This window comes from Panthera uncia (genome assembly GCF_023721935.1).
Source record: "Panthera uncia isolate 11264 chromosome C1 unlocalized genomic scaffold, Puncia_PCG_1.0 HiC_scaffold_4, whole genome shotgun sequence".
In the NCBI taxonomy this organism is placed as follows: domain Eukaryota; kingdom Metazoa; phylum Chordata; class Mammalia; order Carnivora; family Felidae; genus Panthera; species Panthera uncia.
Genome location: NW_026057585.1, coordinates 53531959 through 53554420, shown reverse-complemented (window position 1 = coordinate 53554420; position 22462 = coordinate 53531959). Strand labels below are relative to the sequence as shown.

The window sequence follows — 22462 nt, the reverse complement described above, 5'->3', positions numbered from 1 at the left end:
ATATAGGTATTATAGATTCATGTCACAGCTTAAAGTAAACTCTGGCAAAAGATCGGTAATTTGGTGTTAACCTTTAAACATTTACAGTTACGTGTTCTTATTGCTATCAGACATAGTAATGGGCTCCAACTAATTCTAAACTTAGAAAGTAAATTAGATTAGTAACTACTAAATTATACCTATTTCTTAGATATGAGAATATCTACTTACTGAGTGCATGTTTAGGCATAATTAATTTTATTCTGAGAAAGTTTTTTTTTTGTAATTAATAGTACATCAAAAAACCATTTTGTTATTGAAGATAGCAACAAGTGTGTGCTGACCTGCCCCTTGTGGCAAAGAGTTACACACCTGTTTTCCCAAAGCTGTACAGAAAATAGCATTTTCTCCCTTTCTTTCTTTCTTTCTTTCTTTCTTTCTTTCTTTCTTTCTTTCTTTCTCTCAAGTATTCTCTACTCCCACAGTGGGGCTCCAACTTCCTGAGATCAAGAGTTGCATGCTCTACCCACTGAGCCACTCAAGCACCCCAGCATTTTCTTTCACATGGACTTTTGACTTCAAATCACAACTTCATTTAGGTCCTGTTTATAGTCTTACCTTTTAAAGGGTGGACATTGGCTGGGGATGGAATCCTAAAACACATGTACCTTTTTCCTGACTCTTTATAGATGAGTTATAAAATGGTCTGTTTTTATGCTAGGCAAAATACTTGAGAAGTGTGCATGCAAGTAGGGAAGGGGCAGAGAGAGAGAAAGGGAGAGAATCCCAAGGAGGCCCCTCTCTTAGCATGGAGCCTGATGTAAATCTTAATCCTACGGCTGTGAGATTATGAGCTGAGCTGAAATCAAGAGTGGAATGTTCATCCCACTAAGCCAGATAGATGCCTACAGATGCAACTTCTGTTAACTCTACAAGTCACCCTGGATGATGATCTTGTTTCCATTTCTGTCTCAAAGTTTAAATTATCTAGGTATGATTCACTGTCATAATCTGGAGGATGGGAACATTTCTCTTAGTCTGTGGACTTCTAATATGTTATTAACTGTGAATCATAACCACAGGTAGCAATTTTACCCTTCAGGTGTGGACTTCCTAGTTATATTATAAAACTTAGGAACCAAGAAGTTTGAATCTCTGAAAAAAACAAAACCCTGTATTATGCTCATGCACAATGAATGTTCAAAATAAGGGACTCATAAATGTCTATATTTACTGCCCTGATCTGGTTTTTATTTCCTTGCAGATTTTTTTTAGTTAAATTATTTTATATGTATTAGTCCTTTTTCATTAAATTGTAGACCATACAGATTATCATTTTTTTAATGTTTATTTTTAAGAGAGAGCGTGCAGGCAGGGGAGAGGCAGAGCAAGGGGTACAGAGGGTCCAAAGTGGGCTCTGCGCTGACACCAGTGAGCCCGATGTGGGCTCAAATTCACAAACTGCGAGATCATGACCTGAGCTGAAGTTGGACACTCAATCGACTGAGCCACTTAGGGGCCCCCAGATTATCATTTTTTATAGTGCTAAGTGTAATGCAAGATCTTGTGAAATTTCACCTATGATTGTTATAAATATCCAATATAAGGTTTTATAATAGAAGTTGTAGCACGATTCAAGACAGTAATATGTTTTAAAATTCTATTAATTCCTTCTCTAGTGTTTAGGAAACTTACCATGGGTTCATTTTAGATAGTGTTAGGTGTTAATATGCAGAGATTTGTTTATGTGCAAATTACCCATTTGCTGCTTTTAAACTGTACAAAGTACAATTGTTTAAAGCCATTATGTTTTAATGTGCATGGCATATGCAAATACAAAAGCCTTTCTCACATTGTAATTTGTTGCCTTTCATAGATATAAGAGCATACCTTTTAAAACAAGAATGTCTCTAAAATAACCAGTTAAAGGACTGTTTGTAAAAATTCTGGTTAAAAATCAAGTGATTTGACCATTGCGTCTCTATAATGCATACTTCTCTCAAAGTATGTTGACATTCTTGGGGCGCCTGGGTGGCTCACTTGGTTGGGTGACTGACTTCAGCTCAGGTCATGATCTCACGCTTTGTGAGTTCGAGCCCCGTGTCGGGCTCTGTGCTGACAGCTCAGAGCCTGGAGCCTACTTCAGATCCTGTGTCTCCCCCTCTCTCTACCCCTCCCCTGCTCATGCTCTGTGTCTCTCTGTCTCTCAATAGTAAATAAATGTTTAAAAATTTTTTTTTTAATGTATGTTGACATTCTTGATCTTTAGCAAGGCTATAACTGTAAATAGATACTTTTTGTGTATATATTTGACATTTGTGACTTGATTAATGATTAACAACTAATGTTCTTGAAGCCCTAATGTTTAGTAGTGATGAACATTTTAGATAGATACATGCCTTGTTGACAATAGTTTTCTCAGATTAATGATTTCCTCATTTCATTAAGGTATTTGTTGGGCCAGAAAAAGTAATAATTTATACTTTTTGTGGTTATTCTTATGTCCTCAAAATAAGTGGATGGTTGTCTTTAATCTTTTTTTTTTCCTCCAGGCACTTTTACAAAGTAAATCGATGTTTTCAGTTAGTTAAAATATGTAGGTTGAGAACCAACTGTCAGAATAGGAAAAATGAGTTTAATTCTGGCATTAAATGATAACATATGTATTTTTTTCATTTTTATAAGTCAGGCATACATTGATATCACTAGATTATCAACCCCAAAGGTGTATGTGTACTTGTGTATAATAGTGTAGTGTATAATGATTTTAAAAAATATATACTTAGGTACCAATTCCAAATGTTCCTATAATAACACTTGTTTAATTGGGCAGCTCTACAGCATGCAGGAAGAAATCCATCCCAAAAGACCATTAATAAGTATTGGACTCCTCAAACTGCCAAACTGAATTTTGATGATTTTTGTGTAATTTTAAGGAAGGAAAAACCTACTTCAAAAGCAGAACTACTAAAATCATTTAAGCAATTAGATGTAAACGATGATGGCTGTATTTTGCACACTGATCTTTATAAACTTCTAACAAAGGTAAGATTTGTGAAATAGTTTTGTAATATGCATTGCTGGCCAAACTATTTGGAATCTAACTTTGGCTACCAAGGCCACATTAAAAATAGCTATTTCATTGGCAGATGAAGTGAATCACATATAGGTTGTTTATAAAGTACTTAAGGATCCTTCTGGATGAAAAGTGCTCTGTAAATAAAACATAAAGTATAAAATTGAACCCATGTTGCAGTCCCCTTGTGTGCCTTTGCAGTTATTTGCTGCTCAGAACTTTTTGTAATTTAGGAATAGGTTCATATGTGATAAATAAAAGAGAAACAAAGTATAAATGGGATTGGGAATCCATTTTGATTATTGGTATCACGGGAGAATTATCATTACTCTAAATTCAGTGGTAGTATTATTACTGGATCTATAATATATATTGTTGAAATTTAGTAAACTGAAATTGATACTTTTACAAAATTTGATAAAATTGTGAAATTTTAATTTAGATGAATTTCATTATTGCTTGACATAATACTCGTTCTGAGGTTTATAATGAAACCATATATTCATGACTTTTGACTTGTAGAAAAGATTAAAATAAATTTTCACTCTCCTCCTGTCCCTCGCATAACAAAGTGATAGTCATGTTGCTTTAAAATAAATCTTGTTTTCTCAGAGAGGTGAGAAGATGACTCGAGAAGAAGTAAATGCTGTAACAAGTTTGGCAGATGTAAATGCTGATGGCAAATTTGATTACATCAAGGTACATAAGTTCATGCTAATATAAATTTGTGTACTGTGTAGAAGAATTTTTAAAGGGCACATCTTTTTGATATTGGCAATGATGTATTTGATATGTTGTGTACAAAGTATACTTGACATTTAATCTGAAGAGTATTGTAACCTGATGACTACATTAGAAATAAGCAAGGTAAAATACATGCATGTGCTCACACATTACAGATATGCACTCAAACATAGAGACTCTTCTCAGAAATATGCCGTTTCTGGGGTGGAAGAATCATAAAAATTATTTAGAACAAACTCAAGTCTACACATGTCTTATAAAAAAATAATAAATCACTTCTCTTTGTGTAACATTTTATTTTCACTCAGAGTATGACCTCCTCATTGAATCATGGCTACATTTCACTAGGTCACTTGAGAGTGGTCAATCTGATTCAAGAAAATAAAATGAGTAACCTAGTTCAATAGGAAATATATTCCATCTATCAGTCTATCCCTTGCCTACTAATGTGCATTTGCCTTCTCCCAAATGTATGATTGAAGGTTTTACCCACTGGACTACTTTTTTGTTTCCCGTAGTTTTGTAAATTATATGTGACAACCAATGAGCAATGTCTCAAAACTACTGTAGAAAAACTGGAAGTTAACAGTAAACTGAGACGTCAACAGTTTGGAAACCACATTGAAGAACCTCCTGAAAGGGACCCATCATCAGTACCAAAACCATCGCCTAGAATCATAAGAAAAATTGAGCAGGAAACATTCTCAAAGAAAGGTATTTACTTTTGATACTAAAGATTTCTTGAATAAGAATGAAGGGTCATAATCAGATAAGTTTTTCTTTCTGTCTTAGCTTAACAATGATAAATGAGAATCCAACTTTTTGTTAGCTACTGTTTCTAGACTCTCTCAGATGTAAAAATCTATTGAAGTAAAATTTTATTATGGAACTTGATTTGGCTATGCTCATTATATTTTATTAAAACTAAAATTTCAGAGTAAAGAGTGACTGACATATTGAAATAAAGAATCTTATTAATAGAACCTACATTAGGGACCACTAAAGCCTGATAAATATGAAACTTCTGACTTTATTTCAATAGGAAGGAAAAAAAGAAGGAAATTAATACATATGCCTTTTATGCTACACTATGTTTAGAAACAGACTTCCTATTGATGACTTTTGATAATGTGAGACCAAGTAATTAACTCTTACTTATTACAGGTGATACCAGGAGTTCTTCACTGGCAACAACTAGAAAGTTCAAAACATCTATTTCCTTCACAATTACCATGGGTGCTAATAGTAACAGAAACTCAAAGTTAACCGAGCCAAATTCAATAAAGGTATAGTATTTTAAATTAATAGGTAAGACTTTTTCTGCAAATATTTGACATTAAGTTTATTAATAACTATTTGGTGTCTACAGAGAACCAATAAAGTTTGTGAAGTAATTCTTTGAGATTTTTCTGTGGATTACAGTATTTCTACCGATAAGCCAGTTTTAATGATTTTAAAGTAAAAATGATGAATAAGAATATTATTAAAAGGTCTTCAATTTGAAAGTGATGTCTTTTCAATTTTTGAACTTGATGAATTGATTATCTGATTATGAACTTTGCATAGCAATTTTTTGGTTTTGTTTAACATGTTTTCCATAGGTATTTCCTATAAATACATCATTCATTCAATATCAATTCCTATGAGAGAAAGACAAGAAAGTCACCTTGCTAAGTCAATATTTGTGGAGTGTTAATATTGATCTTCTTCCTTTGTTTTCCCTTTTTAGACTCAACCTTTACTAGTTTTCTTTCAACAGAAAATAATAGCTACAGAAATATAAAACATTAACTGGAAACTGCTAGGATACATTAAAAATGTGCACCTAGAGACCTCTGTAAAAGGGGGAAAAATGGTTATGACCACATACTATAACTGCTGTTAGAAAACTGAACTGATTGTTCTCAAGGGCTACATTTTTGTTTCAAATAACAACTCTGTATTTGTTATTGAACTCTGAAGTCCCTTATATCTTTAAATTGCTAGAGAGTGACATTTGTTCTATATTAAAATTTTAAAACATTATCTCCAAGGAATTTTGTTCAGACTGTTTAGGAATCTCTACACCCTAAGCAATTTGGTGTGCATGTCCAACATGTTCACACACAATATTTAGTGTTCCAACAATATTATTTTCTACCAATGGTAGCTTTCTCTATTTTGCAACTAAATTAAAAGCTCATAAAATTAACTTAGTTAAATAATTGTGGTTTATCTAATTCAAAAGTGTAAATAATTTTAGCCAGTATATATAGAGAAAAATATTAATATGGATTATACTAAAACCATAATAAGACTTTTTCTCAGTGTCATGCTCCTGTTAATTGGGCCCTTACCAATACAATTTCTTTCTTTCTTTCTTTCTTTCTTTCTTTCTTTCTTTCTTTCTTTCTTTCTTTAATGTTTATTTATTTATTTTGGGAGAGAGAGAGAGACAACTAGTAGGAGAGGGGCAGAGAAAGAGGAAGAGAGAATCCCAAGTAGGCTCTGTGCTGATAGTGATAGATGCAAGGGCTCCAGCTCACAAACTGTGAGATTGTAACCTGAAATCAAGAGTCAGACACATCCGACTGAGCCACCCATGCGCACCACCAATACAATTTCTTTTTTTTTAATGTTTATTTTTGAGAGAGAGATAGAGAGCGAGCAGGGGAGGGAGAGAGAGAGGGAGACACAGAATCTGAAGCAGGCTCCAGGCTCTGAGCTGTCAGCACAGAGCCCGATGCAGGGCTCGAATTCACCGAACTCTGAGATCATGACCAGAGCCAAGTCAGACGTTCAATGAACTGAGCCACCCAGGCACCCCAATACCATTTCTTAATGTAGTTCAACTCAACAAATATTTACTGAAACGGTAATATATACCAGCCATTTTGCTTAGTATAAAATACAGGTGTTGGGTGCCTGGGTGGCTCAGTTGGTTGAGCGCCGACCTCGGCTCAGGTCAGGATCTCGCAGTTGGTGGGTTCAAGACCCACGTCCAGTTCTGTGCTGACAGCTCAGAGCCTGGAGCCTGCTTCAGATTCTGTGTCTTCCTCTCTCTCTGCCCCTCCCCTCCTCATGCTCTGTGTCTCTCTGTCTCTCAAAAATAAATAAATGTTACAAAAAAAAAAATTTTTTAATACAGGTGTTGTATTAAAAAACCACAAAATTTACAGGACTGTTAGCAATATGTCAAGGTAATATAACATCGTATTTCATTTATTCATTCATTTATTCAGCAAGTATTTATTGAGTGGTATTTCTGTGCCAAGCACTGTTTTAGATGCTAATTAAGAGCTTTGGATAGAAACAAGCCTGTGCTTGAATCTTAGTTTTTGTCACACAATAACTGTGTGATCCTTGGTAAGTTAGTCAGCAGCCCTTTTGAGTCTCAGTTTCCTTATCTATAAATTGAGAATAATTATATTTAGTGTGTTCCTAGAAGATTTAAATCATCTCACAGGTATTAAGTGCATAGCATAGTACCAGGAATCTAGTAATCACTTTAATAAATGACAGCGTAATGAATACTATTACAGAACCAATAGATGACTGTAGGAAGTGATGAAAGTATAGTTTAAGAACTTATGCTACTATTGTATGTTGTGTATGAAGACTTCAATTTAGGGAGATTATCTGAAAGGCTGATAGAGATATCCTGATATAAAGTGATGACAGCTAAGCCTAGGGTAGTACCTGAACATAGTAAGAAAGGGACAGATCTAACAGACAATGCCACAATTAATCTATAGGCCACAGTGATTGTGTAACAAAAGACAACTTACATTTTGCACCTAAGACATCAAAAGCAGGGAATGGTGCTGATGACAAGTGGGAATTAGGTAAAAGATACTAGAAGAATTTAATGATTAAAAGAAGATGGCATACTTTCAATTTTAAAATTCTGTGACTTTCATATAAAACTTTATGTGTTTGGAAATACTTCAAGGCCTTCATATTACCTTCATATTATTTGCCTGACTTTTAATATCCTATTTCTGATCTTGATTTTGCCCACTATTGTTTACTATCTGATATTTCTTAGATGAGCTGAAGTGATTTAAAGAAAAAAAATCTGTGAATTTAAGAAATTCTGTTAGTCAGCAGGATTCAGTTCTTTGTTTGCATTTTACTTTGAATTCTTGAAATAAATTTCATAAATTTAAGTTTACAACAACTCTGAGAAGTACTTGTTATAAATATGGTTATTGTATAATTTGTTTTGAGATTGATAGAATAAGTTACTAGAAGAACAAGTTACTTCAAATACTTTAAATCTATTTTAAACAAGTTTGGGTACCTCAGTTTCATGTGGAGTGGAGAATTATGGAATTGGGATGGAAAAAGATCTTTTCAAAAGTTAGAAAATTGTTGAAATGTATGCATAAGCCAGATTTTAAACTGTAAATTCACACAATTGGTAAAGGACATGAATTACAGGAGGAAAATAAGACCTTTTCTATAGACCACTTTTGGGTACATTATCACTTTTCTTTTTTTAATACTGAATTCTGCTTGCTTAGGTCTTGTAATATGCAAAGAATGTTAGGAATTTTTCTTTGAAAGAGGAATAGCTTCAATTGCTAGTCATGATTACAATTAGAGAAAGCCCAAACCATGAGTTGTAAACTCCAGAGATGTAATACTTCCTGTATCCAGACTCCCAATTAGAATGTGTTTTAAGTATATGTGTGGTATAAAACGCATGTGTTATATAAGATATGAATATGTTGTGTAACATATTTGTTTTGTATATGCCTATGTATATAACAATACAAACATCTTAAAGTAGAAGTTAATTGTCTAAATTTTTGTGAAGGCTCCAAATAGTAATTTTGTTACAAAAGTTTCTCATATTTTCAAAATGATGATCAATTCAACTTGTCAATTAGGTGGCAATCCATATAAATTTTTTCCTTTATAAATCATCTATTTAACTTTTTGTTTTTATATACATTTTATAATTCTTTAATAACAAAACGTTCATTAACTCTTTACCTGTTTGTCTTAATGAAAAGCAAATAGCTTTCTAATAAGTATGTGACATAGGATATCTTTAAAGAACAACAGTGATGATGATGATGATATATAAGTTCCTCCTCTACATTTATGCTAGATCTTTTTTTTTTTAATTTTTTTAATGTTTATTCATTTTTGAGAGAGAGAGACAGAACATGAGCAGTGGAGGGGCAGAGAGAAGGAGACACAGAATCCAAAGCAGGCTCCAGGCTCTAAGCTGTCAGCACAGAGCCCGACACGGGGCTCAAACCCACCAACCGTGAAATCATGACCTGAGCCGAAGTCAGATGCTTAACTGACTGAGCCACCCAGGTGCCCAAGTTTATGCTAGATCTGCTTAATAATTCTACCCCACCTAAAACTTTAATAATAATACAGAATTATATGTCAAAACAAATTATGTTCTCTACAGTGTCCCAAGAAAAATGTAACTTTACTGATACATTCAAGTTTTCTGATAGTAGAATTTTCAACTGAACTATTTTTAATTTGTACTTTTCATTATTTCCTTATACATTGCGAATGAAAATAAGTAAAATTTGTATATGACAAGTGAATTAACAGTTCTTTTTCTTTTTATATGAATTTACCTGAATTGGTAGAATATAGCACCACCTTATGCCATGTATAAGAATTACAAGCTACTATTTTATTTCTGCTTTATATCGTGAGAAAACTATATCACACACGGAATTTCTTACTCTGTCATTCTGAAATTTTTTTAAAAACTCAACATCCTTCCATTTTTCTCATAATACTCAAACTGTCAACCTTAGTCTATAATCCTTTCAAACGGATTTATTTGAATGAGCCATTTACTTTATCAGTACTTTTTTCTTTTAATTCATAACATTTTAGTCTAGATTCTAGAGAAAAAGCTTTGTGTGATTGAAAGTCTATTTGTTTTAAAAAAATTAGGTTGAATAAGCACTGTGTTGTTAACAATTCTGGCAGATCTTAAGAATTTGAGTGCTTTCTTTTAAGCAGGAGAGCTACAAATTCTCCTAATAATGTTATTTATTTAGTATTCAAAATAATCTGATTATTACCTTGAAATTTGGTTGATATAAATCATGTGACATTTATCTTCTATTTTGTAATAGCTGTTGTTCCACCATATTCTAGTCTTATTAACCATGTATTGTAGTATCTAGGTTGGCTGTCTTTCCAAGGAAACATAAAAATTCTCTTCCTATACTTTCTCTAAAACTGGAATTTAGGAAAGACTTATGATAATAATGTTAACTCACTCCCCAGCCAAAGGCATCTCCTGTCAACTGTGGCACTGCCTCCAAGAAATATAATAAGCACGTGGAAAAATTCTCTCATCTTTGAGTTTCCCAAATGTTACAAATTATGTTCATTACCAGTGTACCAGGCAAAATGCATTACAGGCATACCTCGTTTTATTGCATGTCACTTTATTGTGCTTCACAGATAATTGCATTTTTGTAAATTGAAGATTTGTGGCAACCCTGTGTCAGGCAAGCCTGTTGTTGCCATTTTTCAACAGCATTTGCTCACGTTGTGTCTCTGTGTCACATTTTGGTAATCCTTGCAGTGTTTTAAACTTTTCATTATTATTATATTTGTTATGGTGATCTGTGATCCATAATTATGACCTGCTAAAAGCTCAAATGATGTTTAGCATTTTTTAGCAATAAAGTATCTTTTAATTAAGGTATGTGCATTGTGTTTTTGAGACATAATAACTATTGCACACTTAGTAGACTACAGTGTAGTATAAACATAACTTTATATGTACTGGGAAACCAAAAAATTTGTTCAACTTGCTTTATTGTGATACTCACTTTATTTCAGTGGTCTGGAACCAAACCTGCAATATCTCTGAGGTATGCCTGTAGTTTTTTATTTGTTTAAACACCTTTTTAAAAATTTATTTATTTGTTGGTTGGTTTGTTTTTAAGAGAGAGAGATGAGAGAGTGTGTGCTTGTGTGAAGAAGGGGCAGAGGGAGAGGGAGAGAGAGAATCTTAAGCAGGCTTCATGCTCGGCACAGAGCCCAATGCGGAGTTTGACCTCACTCCTCCTGGGATCATGACCTGAGCCAAAGTCAAGAGTCAGATGCCCAAGGGGCGCCTGGGTGGTGCAGTCGGTTAAGCATCCGACTTCAGCCAGGTCACGATCTCGCGGTCCGTGAGTTCGAGCCCCGCGTCAGGCTCTGGGCTGATGGCTCGGAGCCTGGAGCCTGTTTCCGATTCTGTGTCTCCCTCTCTCTCTGCCCCTCCCCCGTTCATGCTCTGTCTCTCTCTGTCCCAAAAATAAATTAAAAAAAAAAACACGTTGAAAAGAGTCAGATGCCCAACTGACTGAGCCATCCAGGTGGCCCTAAACACTTTTATCAGAGGTGGGGGGGGGGGGGCTGCTACACGCATGATTAAATACAAATTTAAGAAATTTCCCAGCTACTAAAATGTATATTTTTTTCAATAAGGAACCCAAATAATTATGTTTATCTTAACACTTCAATATATGGATAATTCCAAATGACAATGCTTTCTCATAGTCTATTGTAATGATTTCATAAGCCTGAACTTTTTTTTTTTTTTAACGTTTATTTATTTTTGAGACAGAGAGAGACAGAGCATGAACGGGGGAGGGGCAGAGAGAGAGGGAGACACAGAACCGGAAGCAGGCTCCAGGCTCCGGGCCATCAGCCCAGAGCCCGACGCGGGGCTCGAACTCATGGACCGCGAGATCGTGACCTGAGCTGAAGTCGGATGCTTAACCGACTGAGCCACCCAGGCGCCCCAAGCCTGAACTTTCTTTAATTACTAGCTTTTGAAAAAATCATGGCAGATATTTAAATGTGCAAAAGAACAGAATTTTGAATATAGCTGGCAGTTAGGAGAGAAAGTTAGGAGACGTAGGTCCAGCTCTGGCTCTGCAGTCAGCGTAAGTTGTGACAAGCATATCCCTTTATTTTTCATCAATCAAAAGGGAAATCTGGACTGGATTGCTCTTCAGACTTCTTCTACCTTTAGTATTCTATAATTCTAAATGAGTATTTCATTCCATTCCAGATGGGTGACTATAAAAAACATTCATAAAATATTTCAGATGAAGTTCCATTTGATAGTGCTATAGTCAAAGTTCATTGAAAGGAAAACATGTTTTCCATTTGATGTCAGAATCTTAGCTCAAACTATCTAAAAGTGTAGCTTGTCTAAATACCATGTGAGTATCTTTCCTTTCTTCTCTGTAGCAATTGTCACCATCCAAGGTCATGTTGATTATATTAAGGCCAGCTGGCTTTGAGGTAATGTCAGCATCTGTTGTTAGTCCTTAATATATTACCATCCAAGGGATTTACAAGGAGGCTAAATGACAATCTGTATATACTCTTACTCATCATTAATTGTTGAACTTGAGCTTTTGGCTCAAGCCCCAGTTTGAACTTCATTGAGTTATAAAAATTTTGAATTTAGTACCCAGAGTATATTTTGTTTTAGAAACATGATTTAATGGTAGAAGTGTTGATCCAAAAGTCTTAGACTCTAGACCTAATATTTCTACAAACTCCTTGAGAAATTCTGATTCTGTATAACCTCTGGGTACCTCAGTTTATCTGTTTATTAAAATGACTAATTTATATCTATCTATCCCTTATTGCCTCATAGAGATGTTGTTGAAATGTCATACATAATGACTCGTTTCTGTCATCAGCAATATCTTTACAAAGATGAATTCTAATAATTTAAGGTCACATTTTAATTTATCAGAATTAAAAATACACATATCTTTTATATCCCAAAGGTATGACAGTGCATGTGATTAGTGACTGAAAGCTTGAGTAATAGTTCAGCAATAATGGTAATTTCTTAAAATTCAGTTTAAGAATAAATCTCCAAAGAAAAGATGAATATAAAAATGGAAAACTAGGGGCGCCTGGGTGGCTCAGTCGGCTAAGTGTCCGACTTCAGCTCAGGTCATGATCTCGCGGTCCGTGAGTTCGAGCCCCACGTCGGGCTCTGTGCTGACCGCTCAGAGCCTGGAGCCTGTTTCAGATTCTGTGTCTCCCTCTCTCTCTGACCCTCCCCCATTCATGCTCTGTCTCTCTCTGTCTCAAAAATAAATAAACGTTAAAAAAAATTAAAAAAAAAAAGGAAAACTTACATAAATTGGAAACTAACCAAAATGAAAATAAAAGGAAACAGAAAATACATCAAAACTTACAAAGTGTAGTCAATATCTAAAACAGTCAAAACAATTTATTAAAATATGTAACAAAAATACCAAGTTGATGATAGAGCTACAAAAATAGATGAATAGGCAGTTCCCACAAAAAGAGACAAAAATAATAAACACATGGGAAAAAGTTCAACCTTGCTAATAATCAGAAAAATTAAAATTGATGCAAAAGTTATTACTGTACCATTTAATTATTACATTGTTTTTATTGCCTTAATATAAATCACAAAAATCAATGCAATACTGTATATAGACAAAAATTGTGGAATACTATAATATTATGTACCCACACGTTGCTTAAGAAATCATTCCCTTGGGGTGCCTGTGTGGCTCAGTCAGCTGAGCTTCCGACTTTGGCTCAGGTCATGATCTCATGGTCTTTGAGTTCGAGCCCCGCGTCGGGCTCTGTGCTGACAGCTCAGAGCGTGGAGCCTGCTTCAGATTCTGTGTCTCCCTCTCTCTCTGACCCTCCCCCATTCATGCTCTGTCTCTCTCTGTTTAAAAAATAAATAAAATTAAAAAAGAAAAAGAGAAAGAAAAAGAAATCATTCCCCACCACCACACAGTTTTTCTAATGATAACACTGCTGACCAAGTTATGGTAGTGGAAAAATTATTACATGGTACATTGTTGGTGGTATTGTAAAATTGGTATCACTGTTTTACAAAGCAGCATGGAAACACATGCTGCCTTAAAAATATGCTTACTTTTTTGTATGGAACCAGAAAAGACCCTGAATAGCCAAAGCAATCTTGAAAAAGAAAACCAAAGCAGGAGGCATCACAATCCTGGACTTCAAGCCACACTACAAAGTGGTAATCATAAGACAGTATGGTATTGGCACAAGAACAGACACTCAGATCAATGGAACAGAATAGAAAACCCAGAAATGGACCCACAAACATATGGCCAACTAATCTTTGACAAAGCAGGAAAGAATATCCAATGGAATAAAGACAGTCTCTTCAGCAAGTGGTGCTGGGAAAACTGGACAGCTGCATGCAGAAAAATGAACCTGGACCCTTTCTTACGCGATACACAAAAATAAACTCAAAATGGATGAAAGACCTAAATGTAAGACAGGAAGCCATCAAAATCCTCGAGGAGAAAGCAAGCAATCTTGGCTGCAGCAACTTCTTACTCAACACATCTCTGGAGGCAAGGGAAACAAAAGCAAAAATGAACTACTGGAACCTCAATCAAAATAAAAAGCTGCACAGCGAAGGAAACAATAGCAAAACCAAAAGGCAGCTGATGGAATGGGAAAAGATATTTGCAAACAACATATCAGATAAAGGATTAGTATCCAAAATCTATAGAGAACTTATCAAACTCAACACCCAAAAAACAAATCATCCAGTGAAGAAATGGGCAAAAGACACGAATAGACCTTCTCCAAAGAAGACATCCAGATGGCCAACCGACACATGAAAAAATGCTCAACATCACTCATCATCAGGGAATTACAAATCAAAACCACAATGAGATACCACCTTACACCTGTCAGAATGGCTAACATTAACAACTCAGGTAACAACAGATGTTGGTGAGGAGAAAGAGGATCTCTTTTGCATTGTTGGTGGGAATGCAAGCTGGTGCAGCCACTCTGGAAAACAGTATGGAGGTCCCTCAAAAAACTAAAAAATAAAACTACCCTACGACCCAGCAATTGCACTACTAGGTATTTATCCACGGGATACAGGTATGCTGTTTTGAAGGGACATATGCACCCCAATGTTTATAGCAGCACTATCAACCATAGCCAAAGTATGGAAAGAGCCCAAATGCCCATTGATGGATGAATGGATAAAGAAGATGTGGTATATATGTAAATGGAGTATTACTCAGCAATCAAAAAGAATGAAATCTTGCCATTTGCAACTACGTGGATGGAAGTGGAGGGTATTATGCTAAGCAAAATTAGTCAGTCAGAGAAAGACAAAAATCATATGACTTCACTCATACGAGGACTTTAAGAGACAAAATAGATGAACATAAGGGAAGAGAAACAAAATATAAAAACAGGGAGGGGGACAAAAGCATAAGAAACTCTTAAATATGGAGAACAAACAGAGGGTTACTGGAGGGGTTGTGGGAGGGGGGATGGGCTAAATGGGTAAGGGGCATTAAGGAATCTACTCCTGAAATCATTGTTGCACTATATGCTAACTAATTTGGATGTAAACTAAAAAAAATAAAGTTAATTTAAAAAATATACTTACTTTTGGCCTAGAAGATCTTTTGAAGGATATTATTCATGAAGAGAAAAATATTTAGACAAAGTAGTCTTCATTTTAGTATTATTTATGCTGATGAGAAATTAGAAATGACATAAATATCTAACATTTTAGAAACAAGTAAGTAATGGTATACATACTCAATGGGTAATTATAGAACCAGTTAAATTGAAAAAACTTGAATATTGCTTAGCAAAATGGCTTTTTTTCTTGTGGTAAAATATACATAATATAAATTTTACCATTTTAGCCATTCTTAAATATATAGTTCTGTTCATTAGATTCATTCATATGGTTTTGCAACCATCACCACTCATATCCAGAACTTTTTCATCATCCTCAACTAAATCTTTTTTTTTTTTTAAACTTACTTAAATCCATGTTAGTTAACATACAGTGTAGTATTGGTTTCAGGAGTAGAATTTAGTGATCCATCACTTTACATATTAGACCCAGTGCTCATCCCAACAAGTGCCCTCCTTAATGCCCATCACCATTTAGCACATCTCCTACCCACCTCCCCTCTAGCAACCCTCAGTTTGTTTTCTGTATTTAAGAGTCTGTGTGGTTTGCTTCCCTCTCTGTTTTTATCTTATTTTTCCTTCCTTTCCTCTATGTTCATCTGTTTTGTTTCTTAAATTACACATATGAGTAAAATAATATGATATTTGTCTTTCTTTTGACTGACTTATTTTACTTAGCATAATACACTCTAGTTCCATCCATGTTGTTGCAAATGGCAAGATTTCATTCTTTTTGATTGCTGAGTAATATTCCATTGTATATGTATAGCACATCTTCTTTATCCATTCATCCTTTGATGGACTTTGGGCTCTTTCCATAATTTGGCTATTATCAATAGTGCTGCTATAAACATTGGGGTGCATGTACTCCTTCGAATCAGCATTCTTGTATCCTTTTTATAAATACCTGGTAGTGCAATTGCTGGATTGTAGGATAGTTCTATTTTTAATATTTTGAGGAAACTCCACACTATTTTCCATAGTAACTGCACCAGTGTTCATTCCCACCAACAGTGGAAAAGTGCTCCCTTTTCTCTGCATCCTCGTCAACATCTGTTGTTTGCTTGGTTAATTTTAGCCATTCTGATAGGTGTGAGGTGGTATCTCATTGTGGTTTTGATTTGTATTTCCCTGATGGTGAGTGATACTGAGCATGTTTTCATGTATCTTTTAGCCATCTGGATGTCTTCTTTGGAAAAGTGTCTGTTTATGTCTTTATCCCATTTCTTTACTGGGTTATTTGTTTTTTGGGCATTGAGTTTGATAAGTTCTTTATAGATTTTGGATACTAACCCTTTATCTGATATGTCGTTTGCAAATATCTTCTCCCATTTTGTTGGTTGCCTTTTAGTTTTGTTGATTGTTTCCTTTGCAGTGCAGAAGCTTTTAATCTTGATGAGGTCCCAATAGTTCATTTTTGCTTTTAGTTTCCTTGCCTTTGTAGATGTGTTGAGCAAAAAATTGCTGCAGCTGAGGTCAAAGAGGTTGTTGCCTGTTTTCTCCTCTAGGATTTTGATGATTTCCTATCTTACTTTTAGGTCTTTCATCCATTTTGAGTTTATTTTTGTGTATGGTATAAGAAAATGGTCCAGGTTCATTCTTGTGTATGTTGCCATCCAGTTTTCCCAACACTGTTTGCTGAAGAGACTGTCTTTTTTTCATTGGATATTCTTTCCTGTTTTGTCGAAGATTAGTTGGCCATACATTTGTGGGTCCCTTTCCAGGTTCTCTATTCTCTTCCACTGATCCATGTGTCTGTTTTTATGCCAGTACCATAGTGTTTTGATGATTACAGCTTTGTAATACAGCTTGAAATCTGGAATTGTGATGCCTCCTGCTTTGGTTTTCTTTTTCAACATTACTTTGGCTATTCGGGGTCTTTTGTGGTTTCATACAAATTATAGAATTGTTTGTTCTAGCTCTGTGAAGAATGCTGGTGTTATTTTGATAGGGATTGCATTGAATATGTAGATTTCTTTAGGTAGTATAGACATTTTAACAATATTTGTTCTTCCATTCCATGAGCATGGAATGTTTTTCCACTTCTTTGTGTCTTCAGTTTCTTTCATAAGCTTTCTATAGTTTTCAGCATGTGGATCTTTTACCTTCTTGGTTAGGTTATTTTTAGGTATCTTATGGTTTTTGGTGCAATTGTAAATGGGATCGATTCCTTGATTTGCGTTTCTGCTGCTTCATTACTGGTGTATAGAAATGCAACTGATTTCTGTACATTGAGTTTATATCCTGCAACTTGCTGAATTCATGTATCAGTTCTAGCAGTTTTTTCATGGAGTCTTTTGGGTTTTCCACATAGAGTATCATGTCATCTGCAAAGAGTGAAAGTTTGACTTCTTCCTTGCCAAATGTGTGTCTTTTATTTATTTTTCTTTTTTAAAAAATTTATTGTTTATTTATTTTGAGAGAGAGACAGAATGTGAGCAGGGGAGGGGCAGAGACAGAGGGAGACACAGAATCTGAAGCAGACTCCAGGCTCTGAGCTATCAGCACAGAGCCCGATGCGGGGCTTGGACTCACAAGCCATGAGATCATGACCTGAGCCAAAGTTGGATGCTTAACTGACTGAGCCACCCAGCCACCCCCATGCCTTTTATTTGTTGTTGTTGTTGTTGTTGTCTGATTGCTGAGGCTAGGATTTCCAGTACTATGTTGAACAACAGTGGTGAAAGTGGACATCCCTGCTGTGTTCCTGACTTTAGGGGGAAAGCTTTCAGTTTTTCCCCATTGAGGATGGTATTAACTGTGGGTCTTTCATATTTAGCTTTTGTGATGCCCAACTAAATCTCTTTACCCATTAAGCAATGACTCCTCATTTCCTCCTCTTTCCACTCATGGCAAACTCTGTTCTACTTTCTTTCTCTGAATTTAATCTAGGTACTTCATTTAAGTGAAATCATGCAATATTTGTCCTTTTGTGTCTGGCTTATTTCACTTAGCATAATGTCTTCAAGGTTTATATCTGCAGCATCTGTTAGAATATTAGTCCCTTTTAAGCCTGAATAATATTCCATTGTATGCATATTCCACATTTTGTTTACCCATTCATCCACCAATGGACACTTGGATTCTTTCCACCATTTGGCTATTGTGAATAATGCTGCCATGAAGATGGGTGTACAAATATCTGTTTGAGTCTCTGCTCTCACTATATGCCCAGAAATGGAATTGCTGGATCATACAGTAATTCTGTGTTTAATTTTTGGTGGAACTAACAAACTTTTCCATAGTGGCATCACATTTTATATTCCTACCAGCAATGCACAAGGGTTTCAATTTCTCCACATCGTTGTCAGCACTTGTTATTTTATGTGTTTTTGGGGTTTTGTTTTTGTTTTTATTTAATAGCCATCCTAGTGGGTATGAAGTAGTATCTCACTATGGTTCTGATTTGCATTTCCCTAATGATGTGATGTTAAGCATCTTTTCATGTGCTTATTAGCCACTTGTGTATCTTCTTTGGAGAAATGTCTATTCAAGTCTTGGGACCATTTTTTAAAAAAATATTTATTTATTTTGAGATGGGCGAGGGGAGAATCCCAAGCAGGCTCCTCGTGGCAGTGCAGAGCCCAATGATTCAGGGCTCGATTTCATGACCCGTGTGAGATCCTGACCTGAGCTGAAATCAAGAGTCAGGCATTTAACTGACTAAGCCACTGAGGTACCCCCTTATGGCCATTTTTAATTTGGGGGGGGGTTTGTTGTTGAGTTGTAAGAGTTTTTAATATATTCTAGATATTAGTTCATTTTCAAATGTATGATTTGCAAATATTTTCTCCCATTCTGTGAGCCTTTTTCACTATGTTGATAGTGTCTTTGATGCACAAAGATTTTTAATTTTAATGAAGTCCAGTTTGTCTATATTTTATTTTGTGACCTGTGTTTTTGATGTCATATCCAAGAAATCATTGCCAAATCCATTGTCATGAAGCTTTTCCACTATGTTTCTTTCTTAGAGTTTTGTAGTTTTAGTACTTACATTTAGGTCTTTGATCCATTTTGTGTTAATTTGTGTATGGTATAAGAGAAGAGTTCAAATTAATTATTTTGCACTTGGATATCCAGGTTTCTTAGCTTCATTTGTTGAAAAGATTGTCCTTTTTCCCATTGAATGGTCTTAGCATCCTTATTGAAAATTACTTGACCATATATATGTGAGAGTTTATTTTTGAGCTGTCTGTTCTATTCCATTCATCTATCTATTTGTCTTTTTGCCAATATCACACCATTTTGATTACGGTAGCTTTCTATTGAGTTTTAAGGTCAGGACATGTAATTCCTCCAGTTTTGTTCTTATTTTTTGGTAGCAAAATATTTTGGATGTAACATTACATGGAGAAGACACAACATGGAATAATGTTAATTAGAATGTAAAACATAGGTTTTTATGTAAGGGTGGTATTAGGAATGATTATATAGAAATCAAACTAGGGTGGTAGAATTATGGGGATTTTTTCCGTGTTCTTAAATTTCTAATTTTAAATGTATTTTTGTGCTATAAAATAATATAAAATATGAAAATAATTATCACTTATGTAATAGAAAAATGATGTGTAAATACATGTTAGGATAATGTAGCCTTTAAAAAAAGTGAATGAGAAATCAACCTCAATAGAAATTATGTTTGTTCTCACCTTTTTAGTACCATATTAGACTTTTCTATAATGAACTTATAGTATTTTTTATGTTATTGTTAACAGCTAACGTATACCTTTTTAGTGGTTATCTTAATATTATTAAGGCCTTGAGTTTATTATCTAAGCATTCTTACAGATAATTTTTCAAAATCATCTTTTATAAAGTCATTTCAAAAACTCATACATATGTTTGTAAGTCACTAGGGGTAGAGCAGAAATATGTTTTACATTATAGGTAGGCAAGCCCACTAATGATCAAGTGAAGAAGATTTTTGTACACATTTGTGGCAATGGCACAATTTCTCATATGTTCAATAGAGAATTTTCTACTTTTTCCGTAAGGTGTCATCTTCGAGTATTTAATTCTAGTTAAGAGATCCTACTTAGACCTATTAGTTTGGACCAGAAGGAATTTGGCTAACCAGGAGATAGCAGAAACAATTGTACAGAAAAGTTTTTCGCAAAACTGATGTTTATCAGCATTGTGCTATGGGTGTAAAATTTATTCAGTGTTCTTTTAGTTGCCTGGACTTGAAACTGTTATTTTGGTTGTCACATTCTTTACCTTTTAAATACAAAGTCATCACTTTTCCTTTCAGCATCAGTTTTAGGAGTCCTTACTTAGTCATTTTTACTATGTTGCAAGCACTAATCCTGCCCTAGTTATTGTAGCAGCATATTTATTTGTTACTTTGTTTCACTGCTTCTCCCATTCTCACAAACTTTATTTTTTCTTATTTCTTCTTTCCATTATGTCTTTTCCTAACTTTTCATTATCTAAATTACACTCATCTTTCAAGATACAGTTTATATTGATGTCTACCTCCCCTCATCGGTCAGATATTAATAGAGTACCAACAATGTGCCAGTTACTATTAGGAACTAGGGTTATTATTTTGCACATATAATTATTTTTTGTTGTAAAAATTTACTACTGTCAATTATAATTGAATTGTGTTCTGACTGGTTTGTTTGTTGGTTGGTTGGTTGGGTTTTGTTTGTTTGTTTTTGTTGTTGTTGTTTTTATGTCGCAAATTCCTGGAGGTAAGCGGCTTTATTTGAGATTTCCTTTATATCTTCCTTAGGTTTCTCTTTATTACTCTACATGCTGGAAACATTTAATAAATGTTTGAAAAAAATTTTTTTCCTTCATTTCAGGAGTGGCAATGTGTACAGTCAAAAGGTTGCTTTTTTTTAGAAGAAGATGGTGAAATCATTAGTCATCAATATAGGATGCAGATAGCTCAGAGATCCATGGTTTATCTTACAATTAAACCACTAAACCTGAGTCAAGTTGAAGGCAAGTTTAATTTTTTTGTGTATTTTTTAAAATATCAAATTATGCCCTCTTTGAAAATAACTTACATATTTGGTACCCTTAGTGAAGAAAATAATCTACCTAACAAACATGGTTACATACAGTTAAAGAAAGAAAGCATTAGTTTATACTTTGTGTTATCATATTTTACAAAGCAAGTATGTTGGTTTTTGTGTATGTTTAAAGCAAGTTTTATTTTAATTCTTTTAAAAACAAGAACAAAGTGTATCCTGGTTTCTTCTTGATATAGAATTAACATTTTGTTTACTAATTAATTTTTAGCTTTTCCATTTGTCCATTTTTAAAATTAATAAGTTTAAGAGAAGTTCTGTAGGAACATAATTTGGGGCAATGTGAACTGCAAATAATTTTGAATATCTCCAAAGTCCTATGTCCTATGACTTAAACAATCGTTATTAATAATCTTTACATTCCTGGTAATATTCCTTTTCTGTATATAAATGCTAGATACAAATTAATTTCTTAGTGTCTAAAATGGTTATTATTGGGGCGCCTGAGTGGCTCAGTCTGTTGAGTGTCCAACTCTTGATCTCGGCTCAGGTGATGATCTCACATAGTTTGTGAGTTCGAGCCCTGCTTTGGGCTCTGCACTGTCAGAATTGTCTCTCCCTCTCTCTCTGCCCCTACCCCACTCGTGCTCTCTCTTTCTCAAAATAAGTAAATAAACTTAAAAAATATTTTAATAAAAAAATAAAATGGTTATTATTTAATTTTTAATTAGTGAAAATGTCTTTAAGGGTGCTTTCCCTAGAAATCTTTTTGTTTGTTTTTAATGTTTATTTTATTTATTTTTGAGACAGAGACAGAGAGTGAGCAGGGGAGGGGCAGAGACAGAGGGAGACACAGAATCTGAAGCAGGCTCCAGGCTCTGAGCTGTCAGCACAGAGCCCGACGTGGGGCTTGAACCCACAAACTGTGAGATCATGACCTGAGCCGAAGTCTGACACTCAACCGACCAAGCCGCCTAGGCGCCCCATCCCTAGAAATCTTTTTAATGTTGGTTGTTCTAAGTATCAATTTTTAAAATTATTTTTACATAATAAGAAAATGTTTATTTTATTACTAGAGGATTCTTCCCTGCTCCATTCTTCTTGCCTCCTAAAGTAGAGATTCTAAAAGTTTTAACTGTATATCTTGTGAAATTCTTACAACATTTGGTGGTTGATACTTTTTATTTATTCTGAGAGAGGAGTGTGAGAC

General features: G+C 34.6%; 1 protein-coding gene across 2 annotated transcripts in view; it reads left to right on the top strand.

Annotated features, from left to right (window-relative positions):
• EFCAB7 (EF-hand calcium binding domain 7) overlaps positions 1 to 22462 on the top strand; it is a 47814-nt gene that overhangs the window by 4189 nt on the left and 21163 nt on the right. For both annotated transcript variants that reach the window (XM_049617052.1, XM_049617053.1), the window contains exons 3-7: positions 2813 to 3024; positions 3668 to 3754; positions 4318 to 4513; positions 4964 to 5085; positions 21082 to 21223. In XM_049617052.1, the coding sequence (XP_049473009.1) occupies positions 2813 to 3024; positions 3668 to 3754; positions 4318 to 4513; positions 4964 to 5085; positions 21082 to 21223 (759 nt within the window). The remainder of the gene's footprint in view (positions 1 to 2812; positions 3025 to 3667; positions 3755 to 4317; positions 4514 to 4963; positions 5086 to 21081; positions 21224 to 22462) is intronic.